At 42.0% G+C, this 14,996-nt stretch overlaps 1 protein-coding gene across 1 annotated transcript in view; it reads left to right on the top strand.

Moving 5' to 3' along the window:
• Window positions 1-14,996, top strand: part of SEC63 (SEC63 homolog, protein translocation regulator) — a 71,234-nt gene that overhangs the window by 51,884 nt on the left and 4,354 nt on the right. The window contains exons 18-20 of the mRNA XM_040428844.1: window positions 178-279; window positions 3,571-3,669; window positions 11,295-11,399. Of these exons, the coding sequence (XP_040284778.1) occupies window positions 178-279; window positions 3,571-3,669; window positions 11,295-11,399 (306 nt within the window). The remainder of the gene's footprint in view (window positions 1-177; window positions 280-3,570; window positions 3,670-11,294; window positions 11,400-14,996) is intronic.

Below are 14,996 nucleotides of genomic sequence, written 5' to 3'. Positions count from 1 at the left end.
CTTCATGGAATAGATCTAATATCCATCCTAGAATCCAACTAATTTAAAGGGGAGAAATTGTGATATTATTTTAGTCCGGATTGATAGATGATGTATGAGCTGTGTTAGCTTTTGATCTGTCTTATAAATTTGACATGGTCGTACTGGTGTGATTAATGTCCAAATGTCTTCTTTTAGGAGTGGCAAGAACTGCAGCAAAGCATTCAGCGTAAAGATCGAGCTCTATTAGAAACCAAATCTAAAGTTACACATCCTGTATATAGTTTATATTTCCCAGAGGTAATGTACATTCATTTTAGAGATTGAAGTATTGTTATCTTAGTAGCTTGGAGAATTTGTCTGTACATTTTATGTTTGATGTGGCTTTATCAAGAACGCTACACCTTGTTATTGGAAGAAAATCACATATCACACAAGTTGTGATACAGCGGAGTTCCTCTATTAGCCAGAGAGGAGTGCTACTGCTGGACCCAGTCTGTCCATGGGTCACATGGTCGGCCATTCTATTCAATAGCTTACATTCAGCAAAATGTCTCGCCATCCAGGGGTTTCTAAAGTCAGACCTGTGGTGATCAGCTAATCAGCTTTGATATAAAGTGTTTTTTTGTGGGGATGTAATTCCTTTAAAAGTACATAAAATAACAGTAATTTCATTACCTTTGATCCAATTTTGCCTCATATTGCAATTAACACTAAGAAATGTATCAAAAGTAGTCCTCTTTTATGCTAATGAGAAATTGTCATACAACATAAAAGAAGCAATGCACCGTAAATATAGCTTTTGCTGTTTTCCCTGTGCTGAATCTTCCCACCGAAACCTGTTTGTTATTTCAGAGTGTTTTTATGACATAGTTGTAAAAGTCGTCCCTTTCCTAGTTTTTACTGTAGGTGTCTTGAGTATCTCTGTGCTTAGTGGAGCTTGTTCCTCTAACACAGGGGCGCTCAAGGTTTCCTGGTTGGGGGCCACATTGCCAGACTGAACTAATGACGAGGGCCGAAATTAAAATTTAAAGGTGTATTAACAACTGAAATATTGTACTTATGGCATATTGAACACACATTATATACCATTAATGTCTAGTTACACCTCCAGGACTCCCATCTAATAGGAAAAATACATGTGAGCAGCCACAAGACATAGGCATACATGTCTGTTACCAGATGGTTGGGGGCCGCACAGAATGGTATCAAGGGCCGCATGTGGCCCCCGGGCCGCAAGTTGTGCACCCCTGCTCTAACACATCGAGCTGTAAAATGCAAACCTAATGACTGCTGTCTGCAGATACAGACCTAGTTAGACATTTTCTGCATGTTTTATAGAAACTGCACGGTCTGTGTACAGATCACCGTGACCACCATAATCCTGCAAAAGTGCGGGCAGCACAAAGTACCACCAGCCCTTCTGCTCCTGCTCTTTTCTAGAACAATATGGTTTCCAGTGGGCAGTGATAGAGCTAGGTGACGGTTGTGTTTTTATGTTTGTTTTTTGTTTCTTTTGTAATGTAGGCTGTACAAATATGTCCACTCTTACCTTAAAGGATAACTGTCACACTTAGACCCTAATTTCAATTTTCATATATGTAGTTAGTAATAACATGATATTCCAGAATCAGTTACTATTAGACTGACTTACCCCATATTTAATAAGATTCAGCCCTTAGCAACCAGTCTGCATAAAACTGCAATTTCACTATTCAGTTAAGATGGCCGCCACTGCCCTCACCCTGATGCTAATCCCGCCTGCCCTCACTAGCCAGTAACAATAGCCCCCCAAAAGTGTCAGTAACCAGAGCCCTCCCCCCTAAAGGGTTAATCTCCTGCAGCACAAAGGGGTCCTCTTACCACATGTTGCTTTCATTTATACACTGAGCAGATGGCAGATCTCCCTTCCCTGGTCTGCGCTGCTTCAACTCTACTTCTCCAGCTCTGCTGAGTGAGGGAGCGTCTGCCAAGCGCAGGGACAGGGAGAAGTGCACACAGCCCAGGCACTGTTATCAGCTGCTGGGGAGCACCTGGCTTTAATCATTTACTTACAGTCCCTGGCTGTCAGTAATCTGACCTTGCACGCTCTGTCCTTTTGACCATGCCTAGCAACTCTATTTTAAGTACAGGTAAAAGTAGGAAGTAGAGGGAACAAAACTGTGGAATTAAGGGGTAATTGAATACACAGAGAAAAATTGAAATAGGGCCACCGAGGAGATATTAATCACCACAATCCAATACTCCAAAAAAAATAAAAATACGACAGTTATACTTTAAAGGGACACTGACAGGCCCAATAAGCATATTTAGCTATATATATGACTGCACAGGTCTTCTAATGTGCATTAAAAACATATAAGTATAACCCCTGTCCACCTTATAAATACAGCAAACTGATGTTTTATAACCTGAAGTAATCGCTTTTCTTTCTGCCCAAGGGGCGGCATTTCAGCTTCACTTCTGCCCAGCCAGCCGCCCCCCCAAACCGCCGTTTTGAAGCGCTGCCCAGCTCGTCAATATTCACTTCGCTGGGCGGCTTCTGCTGTCCCCGACGTTCCGAGATCCGGCGCATGCCCAATAGAAAGCTATGGGCATCAGACTCACTTTCAGCTTCTGCGCATGCGCCCGGCACCCATAGCTTTCTATTGGGCATGCGCCAGATCTCGGAACGTCGGGGACAGCAGAAGCCTCCCAGCGAAGTGAATATTGATGAGCTGGGCGGCGCTTCAAAACGGCGGTTTGGGGGGGCGGCTGGCTGGGCAGAAGTGAAGCTGAAACGCCGCCCCTTGGGCAGAAGGAAAAGCGATTACTTCAGGTTATAAAACATGAGTAGGCTGTATTTATAAGGTGGACAGGGGTTATACTTATATGTTTTCAATGCACATTAGAAGACCTGTGCATGCATCTATATAGCTAATTATGCTTATTGGGCCTGTCAGTGTCCCTTTAAGTCTAAGTTGGTTATAAGGCACATGAGCGTGATACAAATTTTTAACCCCTGTAACTCAAAAACGGCAGAAGTTTTTTTTAATAAAGACCAACTGAAAAAATAGCCTAAAATGAGTAAAATATAGTCATAAAAAATTGCCCCAAAGCTCTCTATAGCCTTCAAGACCTACAATTTCTCCTGAAACCTTTTTAACAAAATATCGCAACACACTAGAAAACAAGGCTACAATTCACAACACAACCACTGGGTGGCCGCACATATAGGATGGATGTAATATCGCGAAATCATGTTGTTTTGAAAAGCTAGTCCTCTCGTAAGGGGTACCTTTCTGGAATGATTATTCTTCTCAGTCTTTACCACAAAACTTAAGCCATACAGAAGTATATTTAATGTCAGCCACCAGGTACCAGATAACCCCTCACATTTCTGGAAGTTCATGTGGCCAGAAAACACTAACCCGCATGCAGTTATCCAACCGTGGTCTCCACTCCACTGCGAAATGCTACTTCTTGATTTGGATTTTAAATCCAACTGAAAAATCCTAAAACCTAATTCGCTGGCCAGTAATGTCAATAGCTTACATTTAATGAATATGTTTATAATAATATTTTTTTTAACCTATGCATTTACTCTTGTAGGAAAAGCAAGAATGGTGGTGGATTTACATTGCAGACAGAAAGGATCAAACATTAATATCTATGCCCTATCATGTGTGTACACTAAGGGATCAAGAGGAGGTGAGGTCAATGCTGGTTATATTGGTCAGACAAGTTGTTAAAATCTAGGCCAGGGGATAGCAACCTTCGGCCCTCCAGCTGCTGTGAAACTACAACTGCCAGCATGCGCATTACTCTGCTGTTCTTGTAACTTCCATAGAAGCTGAAAGATAATTCTGGGATTTGTAGTTTCAGAGCAGCTGGAGTGTCGGATGTAGCAAATCCCTGATCTAGACTCTCAATATGTGGTACATGTACTGTCCTCATGCTGTGCTTTTAACAGATGCATCCACTTCAGTGGAAGCAGCACTGCATTTGACAGTGCTGTTGATAACTGACTGGCAGGTGTCGGACCTCTGCTGATGGCCTGGCCTGGACGTTTCCTCTGTAGTGAGAACGCACCCGACATGGAACATCGTCAGGGTGATAACTACATGTGTGAAAGGCCAACTCCTGGTAAATCTCCAGAACTGAGAATCCAGAAATATTCTGGAGATTTAGGTGTGAAAACCGCTACAGTGAAAGATGCAGAGGGACAAACTATTGAAAATTTTTACTAAAGACCAATTGTAAAAATATTTAGCCAAAAATAGCTAGACTGCAGTAATTAGAAAATACCCCCCAAAGGTGTTCATAGTCTTTAATGCATTCTGTATGCTTTTTAGCAGCTTCATTCACTTATGATACATGTTAGGAAAATCCATAGCAGTTCAACCAATATTCTGTAGCAACAAAATTTGCACCAGTTGGATACTGTTGCAGAATATTTCCAAAACACGTGTATGATATTTCACCCACTTCGATACTACCTGTAAACCCTGTAGATTTTCCCACATGCTCTGTGTGTGCAGCTCTACCCTTACAGGTTGCGCACTCTGTTATTTCCGTATGGAACAGTGCAGAAGGAGACTTACTGCTCTTTACACCGTCCTGGCTGAGAGTCAGTGAAAGAAGTCTAAGAAGTGAAACATGTAATATTAGCTAGCAGGCTTTTACAGACAGTGACTGGACAGCAGCCCTTCTGTATCTTTAACATGAAAGACAATAATAACTTCCTGTTAATGAATTAGTAAAAAGTGCTAAAAAATGTATCTTGTACTGGAGGTACACTTTAAAGAGGACCTGTCACCACAAAATGCAGTGTAATCGGCAGGCAGCATGTTATAGAGCAATAGGAGCCGAGCAGATCAATGTATAGTTATATACGGCGCTGGGGGATGTGACTTAAGGATCAGCAGCAGGGGTCCGGCAGTCACTTATAGCCGGACCCCTGCTGTATGTGCCGGCATTAACCCTCGCACTTCCGCTCGCACCTCCTTAGGCATCGTGGCTGCCTTCCGTGACAGCCTGTGAGATCCAGCCCCCTGCATCTCACAGGCAGGAAGCTGTAAGTGTATTACAGTGTGTAATACACTTACAGCCAATGCTTTACAATACAGAAGTATTGTGATGCATTGTAAAGGGGATCAGACCCCCAAAAGTTAAAGTCCCAGAGTGGGACAAAAAAAAAAAGTGAAAAAAGAAGGTAAAAAAAATTGTTTTACCGAAAAAATTTACTTTCAAGTAAAATAAAAAAAGCGTCCTTTTCCCAAAATAAAGTTAAAATGATTTTTTTTTTAAATAGGGAAAAAAGCAAAGTAGACATATTAGGTATCCGACCTTCATTATAAAAATATCACATGCCCTAACCCCTCAGGTGAACACTGTAAAAAAAATAAAAACTGTGTCAAAGAAGCCATTTTTAGTCACCTTACATCACAAAAAGCGTAATAGCAAGCGATCAAGAAGTCATATGCACCCCAAAATCATACCAAACCGTCATCTCGTACCGAAAAAAAAGAGCCCTTACATAAGACAGTCGCCCCAAAAAAATAAAATAAAATATGGCTTTCAGAATATGGAGACACAAAAAAATCTGACATATTTGGTATGGTCGCGTCCGTAATAACCTGCTCTATAAAAATACCACATAATCTAAACTGTCAGATGAACATTGTAAATAACAAAAAATAAAAACTGTGCCAAAACATTTTTTGTTACCTTGTCTCACAAAAATTAAGTAACTGTTATGAGACGCACAGGAGTGAGTGAGACCACAGAAGGAGGTGCTCACAGTAAAAAAGGATTCGCCCCTCCTTTACAAGTGAACAATATAAAACAGTATACTGGGCACTCACACTATAGGTAGAACCATAAAATAGAAACAATAATAATTATTAAATTAATGGATTTATTAGTATACCTTTACGTTAATAATGATAAAATACAATAAACTAGGCTATCTAAAAGTCAATAGAATACATTGGTATAAAATAGAATAGAATAGACCTTAAACTACAAGTACCTAAAAGTGAATAGAATATTAGATAAATAGACAATAATAAGGAATTAATAATATGCGGCTACAATATTAAATAACATCTGGTGGTATATCCTAAAAAACGGTCTGATTCCAAACCAAGGAAATAATGAATGAATGCTGGGGCAAAGTCTCCGAATATTCCAAAGTCCAATGAAATAATAAAGAGCAGTATTTTGTTGCAATGAGTGTTTATTGCGGCGTCCCGCTTCTACTCACTGTTCGGTGATTGCTGGTGTAGATATCACTGCTGTGGTTCCGGTTCTCTGTGTCACCAAATGCTCGTTCCCAGGTTGTCTCCGTCACCGGTCTATATGGCTCTGGGCACCGCTCCGTATGATTGAAGAGCCGATGTCCTCCAAGCCTATATTTGCCTGCTTCCACGCTGAATTGAATTTGCGGTCACAAAATAGAGATGTGCTCGTTCTCTGGTTTTGAGAAGTTCAAGCTCCTGATGAGTCAGCGTGCCAGGCCCTCTTAGAAGATATTCCGGTTTTTTAGCGCCAGCCTGGAATAATTTCAACACTAGGTTCAACAAGAGTTCGTATAGAAGTGAACTGGGGGTCTTGGATCAAATGCGTTTCGGGGCTTCACGTTGCCCCTTCCTCAGTGATGAACAATGCCCCTTACAAAAGACCTTTTTATGTGAAAAGTTATGCTGATTCCAATTATCCAATTTAATGTTACTCCTCCTATTTTTCACATTCTGATACCAATCAGTGCGATGCGGATTTGAAAGTCTTTGTTACTCTATCGAGATATACCTCTTTTTTTCTTAGTCACATTTCTCAATTTACATTCCGATTCTATATATATGCCGCTATTTTATTTGTACAACAGAGTGTATTAATACATAGACAAGGGACATATCTAGACATAAACACCCAGGAAATAATATTCACTATCTCCATAAATATATGCGTATAGCATCCATATAAATAAATAAATAAATCAATGCGTCCTCTGTTTCTATATAAACTAGGCAATTTTAATGTATCTATATATCGCCCAGTATTGTATAAGTAACTCTAGGTTGGGTTGTTAATAGCCATATAACTAGTAACCATTTCTTCCTAATGGTGTTGTAAGGTATAAAACCATACTAAAAGATAGAAAGGGCACGAGAACAATCAGAAAAAATATATTTTCCATTAATATCTTTATTATCCATAATATTGATTTCTATTGTATATGCTATAAATAACGAACATAATTGCATAATAGCATATACAATAGAAATCAATATTATGGATAATAAGGATATTGATGGAAAATATATTTTTTCTGATTGTTCTCGTGCCCTTTCTATCTTTTAGTATGGTTTTATACCTTACAACACCATTAGGAAGAAATGGTTATTAGTTATATGGCTATTAACAACCCAACCTAGAGTTACTTATACAATACTGGGCGATATATAGATACATTAAAATTGCCTAGTTTATATAGAAACAGAGGACGCATTGATTTATTTATTTATTTATTTATATGGATGCTATACGCATATATTTATGGAGATGGTGAATATTATTTCCTGGGTGTTTATGTCTAGATATGTCCCTTGTCTATGTATTAATACACTCTGTTGTACAAATAAAATAGCGGCATATATATAGAATCGGAATGTAAATTGAGAAATGTGACTAAGAAAAAAAAGGTATATCTCGATAGAGTAACAAAGACTTTCAAATCCGCATCGCACTGATTGGTATCAGAATGTGAAAAATAGGAGGAGTAACATTAAATTGGATAATTGGAATCAGCATAACTTTTCACATAAAAAGGTCTTTTGTAAGGGGCATTGTTCATCACTGAGGAAGGGGCAACGTGAAGCCCCGAAACGCGTTTGATCCAAGACCCCCAGTTCACTTCTATACGAACTCTTGTTGAACCTAGTGTTGAAATTATTCCAGGCTGGCGCTAAAAAACCGGAATATCTTCTAAGAGGGCCTGGCACGCTGACTCATCAGGAGCTTGAACTTCTCAAAACCAGAGAACGAGCACATCTCTATTTTGTGACCGCAAATTCAATTCAGCGTGGAAGCAGGCAAATATAGGCTTGGAGGACATCGGCTCTTCAATCATACGGAGCGGTGCCCAGAGCCATATAGACCGGTGACGGAGACAACCTGGGAACGAGCATTTGGTGACACAGAGAACCGGAACCACAGCAGTGATATCTACACCAGCAATCACCGAACAGTGAGTAGAAGCGGGACGCCGCAATAAACACTCATTGCAACAAAATACTGCTCTTTATTATTTCATTGGACTTTGGAATATTCGGAGACTTTGCCCCAGCATTCATTCATTATTTCCTTGGTTTGGAATCAGACCGTTTTTTAGGATATACCACCAGATGTTATTTAATATTGTAGCCGCATATTATTAATTCCTTATTATTGTCTATTTATCTAATATTCTATTCACTTTTAGGTACTTGTAGTTTAATGTCTATTCTATTCTATTCTATTTTATACCAATGTATTCTATTGACTTTTAGATAGCCTAGTTTATTGTATTTTATCATTATTAACGTAAAGGTATACTAATAAATCCATTAATTTAATAATTATTATTGTTTCTATTTTATGGTTCTACCTATAGTGTGAGTGCCCAGTATACTGTTTTATATTGTCTCACAAAAAGTGTAATTTAGAGCAACCAAAAATCATATGTACCCTAAAATAGTACCAACAAAACTGCCACTTTATCCCGTAGTTTCCAAAATGGGGTCATTATTTTGGAGTTTCTACTCTAGGCGTGCATCAGGGGGTCTTCAAATGTGACATATCGAATTAAAATTGTCCCAGTGAAATCTGCCCTCCAAAAACCATATGGCGGTCCTTTCCTTCTGCGCCCTACTGTGTGCCCGTACAGCAGTTTTCGACCACATTATGGGGTGTTTCTGTAAACTACAGAATCAGGGCAATAAATATTGAGTTTTGTTTGGCTGTTAACCCTTATTAAAATGGAAAATCTGCCAAAAAATTGAAATTCTGAAATGTCATCTACATTTTCCTTTAATTCTTGTGGAACACCTAAAGGTTTAACAAAGTTTGTAAAATCAGTTTTGAATACCTTGAGGGGTGTAGTTTCTAAAATGGGGCAATTTTTGGGTGGTTTCTATTATGTAAGCCTCACAAAGTGACTTCAGACCTGAACTGGTCCTTAAAAAGTGGGTTTTGGAAATTTTCTGAAAAATGTCAAGATTTACTTCTAAGCCTTCTAACGTCCTAAAAAAAAAAGTAAATTTTAGTTACAAAATGTTTCAAACATGAAGTAGACATATGGGAAATGTAAAGTAATAACTATTTTAGAAGGTATCACTTTTTGTTTTGAAAGCGGAGAAATTAAAATTTTGAAAATTGCAACCTTTTCTAAATTTTTGGTAAATTTGCTATTTTTTTTATAAATAAAAAAAAATATTTTGACTCAAATTTACCACTGTCATGAAGTACAATATGTGACAAGAAAATAATCTCAGAATGGCTTGGATAAGTAAGAGCATTTTAAAGTTGTCACCACATAAAGTGACACATGTCAGATTTGCAAAAACTGGCCTGGTCCTTTAAAGGGGTTGTCAGAGTTCTGAAACGTTTTTTATATAGCACTGAAAATCTGATGGGCAGCAATATATAACTAAGCTAAGCAAGTTTTATGCAAAAAAAATATATATATTTCCTAATTTCCCTGGTTCTTTTCTGGCCCTTTGTTTACATACAATAAAAACTATCTCTGCCCCTCCCCCATGCACTGCTAAGGGAGTGAATAGAAGTGCTGCCCTGAGTGACATGTCTGCCTGCTGGGAGACTCTGCAGCATGTTGTATGTGTAGGACTACAAGTCCCAGCTGTATAATGACACTGCTAGGGGAGTGAATACAAGTGCTGCCCTGAGTGACATATCTGCCTGCTGGGAGAATCAGCAGCATGTTGTATGTGTAGGACTACAAGTCCCAGCTGTATAATGACACTGCTAAGGGAGTGGATACAAGAGCTGCCCTGAGTGCTGGGAGAATCAATAGCAACATGTATGTGTAGAACTACAAGTCCCACCTGTATAATGACACTGCTAATACACACAGGATCTTCCCCCTACCTTCTTGTGCAATGCTCTCTCTAGTCTGTCGGCTCCTGTGCCCAGAATTGTCACTGGCTGCAGCTAGCCAGTCTGTGCCGCTGAAGGGGTTAAGAATCCTAGGAGAGAGCAGACAGCCCTGCAGTGAAGGGGGGGCGTGGCCAGTACAGTGACTTCAGATCTCTCAGGCTTGTGCACTAACATTATCAGAGCAGGGAGAGAAGCTGACCTCACAGGTCATGTGACCTTCAGTGAAATCTGATACACCAGGCACTGGAGATAAAGTGAGTTAATTGTAAAGTTGTTATATTTACCTAGTTAGGAACATAGAACAAAAAAAATAACTCGGACAACCCCTTTAAGGTGAAAAATGGCAGGGTCCTGATGGGGTTAAATCTCTGCTGTTTCACCTCTTTCACACAAGCGATACGGATTGGCTCAGGATGTGTTCAGGGTGCTTTCAGTGAAACTCGCACCATTTCGCAAGCAAGTTTAATCAGTTTTGTCTTCATTTGTGTTCAGAGTTTCAGTTTTTCCACGCGGGTGCAATCAGTTTTGATGCGTTTTTCACGTGTGTTAAAAAAAAACAGCAGGTTTACAAACAACATCTCCTAGCAACCATCAGTGAAAAAAGTTACATCCGGATGCAGTGCGTTTTTCACTAAAGCCCTACTCAGTTCTATGGGGCCAAGGCTGCGTGAAAAACGCAGAATATAGAACATGCTGCGATTCTCACGCAACGCAGAATTGATGCGTGAAAAAAAAAAATGTTCACGCACACAGACACATTGAAATGAATGGGTCAGGATTCAGTGCGGGTGCTAGGCATTCACTTCACGCATCGCACCCATGCGGAAAATCCACTCGTGTGAAAGGGGCCTTACACATAGTATACTATGAATCACTGATAACACCTCCCGCATGAACAATTAAGTCAGAAAAAGCAGAGAGATAAATGTATAAATGACAAGTTTTACTGATTCTTTTCCAACAGAACTATACATCAATTGGCTCAGCTTCTCTTGCTCTATAACATGCAACCTGGAGATTGCACGTTAAAGAATAACTGCAAAGAAAAGCTGCATCATTAGAATTTATTGCTGACATCATCCTTTAATATTATGCATTAATGGTTTTAATGGATACTCAATTTGTTTTGCCATCTTTCATTGGCCTACTTACCTTATACATTTATTTTTGCTTTTAAGGTGGAGCTAAAATTTCCAGCACCAAGTAAACCTGGAAATTATCAATACACGGTATTCTTAAGGTCTGATTCTTATATGGGCTTAGATCAGATTAAACCATTGAAGGTAAGCTCATTTAACTTTTTACCATGCATATAGATCCCATCAGCTTAAGGCCTCATGCACACGGACGTTTTTTTTCACGGTCCGCAAAAACGGGGTCCGTAGGTCCGTGATCCGTGACCGTTTTTTCGTCCGTGGGTCTTCCTTGATTTTTGGAGGATCCACGGACATGAAAAAAAAGTCGTTTTGGTGTCCGCCTGGCCGTGCGGAGCCAAACGGATCCGTCCTGAATTACAATGCAAGTCAATGGGGACGGATCCGTTTGACGTTGACACAATATGGTGCCATTTCAAACGGATCCGTCCCCATTGACTTTCAATGTAAAGTCTGGAGTCCCTTTTATACCATCGGATTGGAGTTTTCTCCAATCCGATGGTATATTTTAACTTGAAGCGTCCCCATCACCATGGGAACGCCTCTATGTTAGAATATACTGTCGGATATGAGTTAGATCGTGAAACCTCATTTCCGACAGTATATTCTAACACAGAGGCGTTCCCATGGTGATGGGGACGCTTCTAGTTAGAATATACTACAAACTGTTTACATGACTGCCCCCTGCTGCCTAGCAGCATCCGATCTCTTACAGGGGGCCGTGATCAGCACAATTAACCCCTCCGGTGCCGCACCTGAAGGGGTTAATTGTACTATCATATCCCCCTGTAAGAGATCAGGGCTGCCAGGCAGCAGGGGGCAGACCCCCCCCCCCTCCCCAGTTTGAATATCATTGGTGGCCAGTGCGGCCCCCCCCCCCCCCCCCCTTCCTCCCTCTATTGTAATAATTCGTTGGTGGCACAGTGTGCGCCCCCCCCCCCCCCCCTTCCTCCCTCTATTGTAATAAATCGTTGGTGGCACAGTGTGCGCCCCCCCCCCCTACCTCCGTCTATTGTAATAAATCGTTGGTGGCACAGTGTGCGCCCCCCATCGGCCCCCCCTCCCTCTATAGCATTAACAACATTGGTGGCCAGTGTGCGGCCTCCCATCTCTTCCCCCCCCGATCATTGGTGGCAGCGGGTTACTAGCAATAGTACAATAGTAAAAGATTCATACTTACCTGGGAGCTGCGATGTCTGTGTCCGGCCGGGAGCTCCTCCTACTGGTAAGTGACAGTTCATTTAGCAATGCGCCGCACAGACCTGTCACTTACCAGTAGGTGGAGCTCCCGGCCGGACACGAACATCGCAGCAGCCAGGAGCAGGTAAGTATGAATCTTCTACTATTGTACTATTGCTAAGTAACCATGGCAACCAGGACTGTAGTAGCGTCCTGGTTGCCATGGTTACCGATCGGAGCCCCAGCGATTAAACTGGGACTCCGATCGGAACTCCGCTGCCACCAATGATGGGGGGGGGAGATGGGAGGCCGCACACTGGCCACCAATGTTGTTAATGCTATAGAGGGAGGGGGGGCCGATGGGGGGCGCACACTGTGCCACCAACGAATTATTACAATAGAGGGAGGGAGGGGGGGCGCGCACACTGTGCCACCAACGAATAATTACAATAGAGGGAGGGGGGGGCCGCACTGGCCACCAACCTATTATTACAATAGAGGGGGGGGGGGCCGCACTGGCCACCAATGATATTCAAACTGGGGAGGGGGGGAGGGTCTGCCCCCTGCTGCCTGGCAGCCCTGATCTCTTACAGGGGGATATGATAGTACAATTAACCCCTTCAGGTGCCGCACCTGAAGGGGTTAATTGTGCTGATCACGGCCCCCTGTAAGAGATCGGGTGCTGCCAGGCAGCAGGGGGCAGTCTTGTACACAGTTTGTAGTGTATTCTAACTAGAAGCGTCCCCATCACCATGGGAACGCTTCTGTGTTAGAATATACTGTCGGATCTGAGTTTTCACGAAGTGAAAACTTAGATCTGAAAAAGCTTTTATGCAGACGGATCTTTGGATCCGTCTGTATTAAAGTAACCTACGGCCACGGATCACGGACACGGATGCCAATCTTGTGTGCATCCGTGTTCTTTCACGGACCCATTGACTTGAATGGGTCCGTGAACCGTTGTCCGTCAAAAAAATAGGACAGGTCATATTTTTTGGACGGACAGGATACACGGATCACGGTCTCTGCTGCAAAACGGTGCATTTTCCGATTTTTCCACGGGCCCATTGAAAGTCAATGGGTCCGCGAAAAAAAAAACGGAAAACGGCACAATGGCCACGGATGCACACAACGGTCGTGTGCATGAGGCCTAAAGAGAATCTGTCACCAATTACATTGTTATAAATCCGTCAGCCATACAAGGTGTGCACTTGTCATCATATGCAAACACCCTTGGTCCTATTTCGATATGTGCCCCCATTGTGGAGAGGTTAGGGCTCTTTCACACGAGTATGTCCCTTGCGGGAATCGTGCTCTGTGTGTGAGAGAGAGTGTGCAGTCTGGACTACAGAAGCGCACGCCGTTATCATGATAAATAATGCTGTGTGCCTCTGCCTGACCTTTCTGTAAGAGAATCATACTGACAGCTTTATGTCACTATGATTCCATTACGATTGATGATGCTGTGCACTTCTGTAGCCCAGACCGCACTCTCGTCCTCTCACACGGAACGTGATTCCCGCAAGGGACATGCTCGTGTGAAAGAGCCCAAAGTCTTTTTCTTTTATGCAAATTACCCCCTCCCACACTATACTCACGCCTGGCCCTAAAGCCTAACGACGACATGTTGAGCGCATCTGCATTACATGACTGGAGATTGCAGGGCATAATTCCATGTAGCATGTACTGCAAGTGCAGCGAACACGCTGCTGCAAGACTTCGGGCCAGGCGTGAGTATGTCATTCAAATTGTGGGGGCGTAGCCTGAAATCTAAAGTAGTGGAGCCTTAGGTGCAACCGCACTGCCCTAATAGCACCCAGGGACTATTTTGCATAAAATAAAAAATCCAATTTCTCCACATAGGTATCAGGTGACAGATTCCCTTTAAAAGACCATCAAGAAAAGTGACTAATTCTGCTAAAATTTGTAGCATATGAATCATTGGTCATAAAGCCCTTGAATTGTAGTTTACAATACATTTTACTGATTACCAATACTAGACCACAGCTGAAGTCATATTTGCCCTAGCACTAAATCTGTTATCTGTATGTTGTGTACAGGAGCTAATTGTCATAGCCTATCTGGATACAGAATTATGCCTGGACATACATCTTAGGCTACTTTCACACTAGCGTTCGGGTGTCCGCTTGTGAGCTCCGTTTTGAAGGGTCTCACAAGCGGCCCCGAACGCATCCGTCCAGCCCCCAATGCATTCTGAGTGGATGCGGATCCGCTCAGAATGCATCAGTCTGGCAGCGTTCAGCCTCCGCTCAGCAGGCGGACACCCGAACGCTGCTTGCAGCGTTCGGGTGTCCGCCTGGCCGTGCGGAGGCAAACGGATCCGTCCAGAATTACAATGCAAGTCAATGGGGACGGATCCGTTTGAATTTGACACAATATGGCTCAATTTTCAAACGGATCCGTCCCCCATTGACTTTCAATGTAAAGTCTGGACGGATCCGTCTGAACAACTTTCACACTTAGAATTTTTTCTAAACTATAATGCAGACGGATCCGTTCTGAACGGATACAAACGTCTGCATTATA

The sequence above is a fragment of the Bufo bufo genome, chromosome 4 (assembly GCF_905171765.1).
Source record: "Bufo bufo chromosome 4, aBufBuf1.1, whole genome shotgun sequence".
NCBI classification, from domain to species: Eukaryota; Metazoa; Chordata; class Amphibia; order Anura; family Bufonidae; genus Bufo; species Bufo bufo.
Note: the sequence above shows the minus strand (reverse complement) of the source record. Positions and strands in the feature narration are given on the sequence as shown.